This window comes from Cricetulus griseus, chromosome 2 (genome assembly GCF_003668045.3).
Source record: "Cricetulus griseus strain 17A/GY chromosome 2, alternate assembly CriGri-PICRH-1.0, whole genome shotgun sequence".
NCBI lineage: Eukaryota > Metazoa > Chordata > Mammalia > Rodentia > Cricetidae > Cricetulus > Cricetulus griseus.
Window position 1 is genome coordinate 141,598,011 of NC_048595.1, and position 6,137 is coordinate 141,604,147.

The 6,137-nt window shown below is 40.1% G+C and overlaps 1 protein-coding gene across 1 annotated transcript; it reads left to right on the plus strand.

Annotated features, from left to right (window-relative positions):
• The first annotated feature begins 1,306 nt into the window (after positions 1-1,306).
• Positions 1,307-2,550, plus strand: Pex2 (peroxisomal biogenesis factor 2). The gene has a single exon (NM_001244035.1). It carries the CDS (start codon positions 1,307-1,309, stop codon positions 2,219-2,221), a length of 915 nt encoding a protein of 304 aa, NP_001230964.1. The 3' UTR covers positions 2,222-2,550.
• Positions 2,551-6,137: the final 3,587 nt, after the last annotated feature.

Genomic DNA, 6,137 nt, shown 5'->3' on the forward strand with positions numbered 1-6,137 from the left:
GCCTGCTTCTGTATGTTACTGTTGCCGGCCTATCAAAGGCTTCACATAATGTTTAAATTTAGTGTGCTGAAAATTCATTTTACTGTGTTTATTTCTCCCCTAGCCTTATTGTTATATATGTGAAATAAGTAACATGATGGCCTCATATATGTATACATGGTGAGATAAGTTCCCCTGTTAAACAGTCATCCATTACAGCTGATCAAGTGTGTGTATAAGTTTGAAGACACAGTCTTAGCCAGCTTCAAACAGGCATGCTGACTTATTAACTGCAGTAGCCATGCTATATAAAAAGTCTCTAGAATCTACCCATCTTCTAACTTAGAACTTGCATTTGCGAACAAGGTTTCCCCATTTTTGCTATTAAATTGCAATCACAAGTGTACCTCAGCCTTCTGGAGTTCCACGTGCTTAGATTCTATATGAAAGCAGATCAAGCCAAGGCCAAGGACCCACTTAGAAACTAAAGGTAATTTGGGTCCTGGTTTAAGTTTGATGGTTCATTTATAAGATGTAACAGATCTCAGTTGATCTGTATATCAACTGCTGCAGTGACCTGGGTTTTCCTTGCTATGGTTTGAAATCTTAAATTACTTCTGAGGCTCATTTATTGGGCCAGCACTAACGTTAATTAACTTTTTAGAATTTACTTGTTTTTTTTTCTCCAATAGCATCTATTTCTTTTCTTGTGTACTAATGAAATTATTATAGTATGTATCTTTACTCACGCTTTTTGTTAAGTACTTTAAACTATGTGTATGCAAAATACACATTTGTATTTCAGTAATGAAATGTAAGTAAAGTATACTTGAGAAAGATGAAGTGACTACTACACATTCTTGAATCCCATAGAAGGACTGGGAATAAGAGTGAGGTCTTGATTTAACCCATCTCTTGCCATGTTCTATGCTAGTCATCGTTCTCCATTTGTCATAGTATTCTGCCTCATTGTTAGTTTCGGGGTTTTAATCTGTCTGACAGTCTATCCAAGCAGGAAATACTATGTAGAGGTATGTTTCTGCAATCAGTAAACTGTTGTCTCCCCTCAGCCTGCTCTTCCCTTTCACCTGCTACTTATGATTCCTTTGCTGAGAAGGGGTAAGGGAGCGGCTGGGGATGGGGACAGGAGCAAGCATAAGGAAAGAAAGAAGAAAAGCAAGAGAGGTTCCATTTAAGAAGATATCTTTTGCTGTTTTTACACTGTTAACAGCCGTCTTCTGTTTGCAGGCCACTGAGGCAGTAATAGAAGACTGCCCCTGCTTCACGCTCCCAAATTGTCTTTTTCCTAGACAACATCAGAGAAGACATGGCTGGCAGAGAGAAGACAAAGAGTGCAAACAGAGTGCTGAGGATAAGTCAGCTGGATGCACTTGAACTGAACAAGGCTCTGGAGCAGCTTGTGTGGTCCCAGTTCACACAGTGCTTTCATGGGTTCAAGCCAGGCCTGTTAGCTCGATTTGAACCTGAAGTGAAAGCATGTCTGTGGCTTTTCCTATGGAGGTTCACCATCTACTCCAAAAATGCCACTGTGGGCCAGTCAGTCTTGAATATTCAGTACAAAAATGATTTCTCTTCCAACTCAAGATACCAACCACCAAGTAAAAACCAGAAACTGTGGTATGCTGTGTGCACCATTGGGGGTAGATGGTTAGAGGAACGATGTTATGATTTGTTTCGAAACCGTCATTTAGCATCTTTCGGGAAAGTCAAACAGTGCATGAATGTTATGGTTGGACTTTTAAAATTAGGGGAATTGATAAACTTCTTAATTTTCTTGCAGAAGGGAAAGTTTGCAACTTTGACAGAACGCCTCCTTGGCATTCATTCTGTATTTTGCAAGCCCCAGAACATTCGTGAAGTTGGCTTTGACTACATGAATAGGGAGCTTCTCTGGCATGGCTTTGCTGAGTTTCTGATTTTTCTCTTACCACTCATCAATATCCAGAAATTCAAAGCCAAATTGTCTTCCTGGTGCATACCCCTCACTGGTGCTGCTAGTAGTGACAGTGCCCTAGCCAGCAGTGGCAAAGAATGTGCTCTCTGTGGAGAGTGGCCCACAATGCCTCACACCATTGGATGTGAACACGTCTTCTGTTATTACTGTGTTAAAAGTAGCTTCCTATTTGACATGTACTTTACCTGTCCTAAGTGTGGCATAGAAGTGCACAGTGTGCAGCCACTGAAGTCAGGAATTGAAATGTCAGAAGTGAATGCTCTTTAGACAGCACATTGTTTCCTCTGAGGGAGGATGTATTGTGTCCCAGTCCTTGGTATTAGTCATCCTCAGTATCATGGGGAGGCAGCTGGGAAAAGCCATGTGTGGCTCAGCCGCTGTCCTCTTCTTTTCCAAGCACAACTAAATTCTAATCACTGGAAACTAAATGATACGAGAGACTCTTACAAATGTTCACGGTACTCTTTAAAATCATCTATTACATCTTTTAATGTCAAGAATAATGGAAAATTTTTGTCAGATGAATACTGAGAATGACTAAGAATCCTTTATAGAAAAGGTCAAGCTCTAAAAATAAAAGATTTTTGAGACGCTGGGATGAGTGTGCATTTATTTTCAGAAATGACAGAACATCATAAGCTGACATCATAAGACTCTGTTTTGTTAAACCTCAGGTTCTAGAGTCTTGCTCATAACTAAGCTTCTCCCTGAAGCCAGTTTTTAAGAGGTTCAGTCTGTAACTGTCAGACCCCTTTAGAGTTAAATTTTTTAGTGTTTTTATTAATTTTAGATGCACTCTTATTTACATATCAATTCCCCCATCCCCTCACCCTCCCATCTTCCTATGCTCCCCACCAACCCACGCCCCACCCACTCCCCAGGGATAGTGAGGCCCTCCACTGGGGAAGGCCCAGGCCCTCCTTCCCATATCTGGATTGCAATAGTATCCCTCCATAGGGAATGGGCTTTTAAAGTCCATTTGTCCTTTAGGGATAAAGACTGTTAGAGGTCCCATGGACTGTCTTGGCCTCCTAGCTGGAACGCACATTCAGAGGGCTTGGTTCCCCCAATGCTGGTTCCCCAGCTTTATGACTAGGATCTCTGCTCTCACTAGGAAAGGTCAACTGTTTCTGTGAGTTTCTCCAGCACAGTCTTGGCTCCTTTGCTCATCCTTCCTCCCTCTCCGCAACTGGATTCCAGGAGTATGGCTCAGCGTTTAGCTGTGGGTGCCTGTTTTTGTTTGATCAGCTACTGGATGAAGATAGAGTTAAATTCTTATATTCATAATATAAAAAGGGCTTAAAGCTGCCAAGAGTGAGGTCTGGGGACTATGGGACAGCTAATCTGAAGAACACTATCTCCTAAGTCTATATCCTGGACCAGAGTCCATGTTCTCACCAAGCATATTGCTAATTTTATGAAATACTGGAGATCTTCTATATACTAATAATACAGCAATTTTTATTCAGTTCCTTCTTTTGTCTGCAGTTTTCACTAAATGAACCTTTTTTTAAATAAAGATATTGGGACAGTTTTTAATCCCTTCACCAAAAATAATAGTACTTATTTTTAAACAGTATCAGTTTTTGTGCCTTTGCAATGTGCTAAAATCTAATTAAGTCATATGTTAAATAGTCATATATTAATTCTGGAAATGTAAGAAATAACCTGTGTGATCAGTCTCCAGTCTTAATTAGACAGTACTGAAAGACTTTTTTTAAGGAACAAACCCAGAAACGTGAATATATGACATGGTAGACTGTTGTCATCTGTGTTCATATTTCACTCAACACTTAAGGTATTGATGGAGCTGGAGATACAGCAGTGACCAGGGAACAGTACTATCCCCAGGACGTCTATTCACCTAATGTTGAGCCAGTACATCTTCAATTTACTATAAGGTAGGCAAGGGGCTTCACAGCTTGAAAAGGATTTATCTGAAGTTTACCACCTTTTCTCTTATAATAAGACTATTGTGACAAATGGAAAATTCAGGATAATACACAATTTTTAGATGTAAATGACAATATTTACATATATTTCATTCATTGTATTGTATGTGCATTTCTTATTTCAACATTCCTCAGCCTCCTAAAGCAGCTAGGTTCTGTCTTCTTTCTCTTGTAAATGAATGACACAAATTGTCATTAGGACTCTGAGTTCCTGCTAGATAAGGCTGCAGAGCTGGCCAAGCTGACCCAGTGAGCAAACGCATCTGATGCTGATGACCTGATCTGAGCCCCAGAAGCTAGATGATGGAAGAAAAGAACCATGTCCTGTGACCATCCTGTATGCACTGTGCAATGTGCCTGCATGCCTGCAAGTGTGCATGTAAATGATCTTCAAAGAAGATTGATTTTAATAAAATGAAAATAACTCACTGATATACCAAAGTGAAGAATTCAGGGCAATACTGCTCACGGCATCTGGGTTCAGATGCTGAAATAATTATGAAAGGTGGCTGGTGAAGCTCGGTGGAGCACAGTTGCCCTCTTTGCTTACTACAAAGCCTGAAGATCTAAATTCCATCTTCAAAATCTACATGACTGAAGGAAAGCACTGACTTTCATAAGTTGTCCTTTTACCTCCACACTTGACACCATACATGTACACACACACACACACACACACACACACACACAGAGGGAGAGAGAGAAATAGAGAGAGAGAGAGAGAGAGAGAGAGAGAGAGAGAGAGAGAGAGAGAGAGAGAGAGAGAGAGATGCACGCACACACATGCACGGAACTATAAATGTAAAAACAAAAATCCCTTTTTAATAGGCTCATTCCATGAGTTCTTATTTTTCTGATCAGCAGTATGTAAATATGTATAGACTGAGGGATAAGGAACATAAACTTGGTTTCAAACCCTGCCTGTGTATATCCAAGGCAATGTATAAACTTCTTTACATTGCTATGTTATAAAAACATGTTTAAGAAACCACTGGGGGAAAATGTTCTAGAAAACAAAGGAGAAAGGACTTATTTGGGTGCATGGTTTCAGACTTTTCAGTCCCATAATCAGTTGGCTCCATTGCTTCTAGGTATGTAGGAAGGCAGAACACCGTGGTGGAAGCCAATGGTGGAACAGAGATGTCCACCTCATGGCACACAGGCAGATAAAATAAACTGTTTTAAGGCACACTCTAAGGACCAGTTTCCCATAACTGGGCCACACTCAGTTTCTTCCACCTCCCAATAATGGCATCAGGTTATTAATCCCTGATGAGGTCAGACTCTTCATAATCCAACCACTTCCTGTCAGCTGGAAGTTGTACTTTAATACATGAGCCCTTAGAAAACAGTTCGGCTTCAAATCACAACAGATGTGATAGGAATTCTTCCCATTACTATTGTCATTAGTATTCTGAATTGACCTTATTCTCAGGAGAATATTGACCGCTTTAGAACTTCAAGGTTTGTATTCTGCCAGCTTTCTGATCTCACTGGATTGACAATTCTTGCTGAATAGTATAGCAGAAATACAGTAGCTAATTGTTATGCTCAGCTCTGGATTATGTTCACATTGCTAAACCAGTTGTGATAGACAGGGTAGACTCCCAGTTATGTGGGTGACACACCCTTGTGTATACCGCATGAACATGAAGAGCTTCAGGCAGGCTGGCCCCTCCATGACATTGAAATGCTCTTATAAGGAGGGTGGACCTTGGGTGGGGAGAAACATAAGATTTCTGGAATAACAAAGTTGAAAGTTTGACAACATTAAAAGTAACTGAATATCTTAGAATACAACTCTGGAAAGATAAAAGTCAGTATGAGGCATCTACTATCTTGTTAGACTGTTGTTTTGATATACTGGGTAGAAACTTCAAGAAGCAACTCTATTGTCATAATGAAAACAGTACTTTATACACATGCTAGCAAATACAGCTGCCAATATTGTGGACATGGTCATTTTTGTATAGACAGTAATAGCACTTTTTAAAATACATATTTTTTTTTAATTGTGAGGTTTGCTCTGTTGCCCATTACTCCTGGGCTCAAATAATCATCCTGTTTGCCTCAACCAATCCAGTAGTTCTGGCTATCTTTGTTTTGTGTGTGTGTGTGTGTGTGTGTGTGTGTGTGTGTGTGTGTGTGTGTGTGTTTATGTCTTTGTATGTGTGTGTCTCTGTGTGTCTGTGTGTCTGTATATGCATGTATGTATATACGTGTCTATATAT

Excerpts from the sequence above, each read along its gene's own strand:
- Pex2 (NM_001244035.1), top strand. The coding sequence starts at position 1,307 with ATGGCTGGCAGAGAGAAGACAAAGAGTGCAAACAGAGTGCTGAGGATA.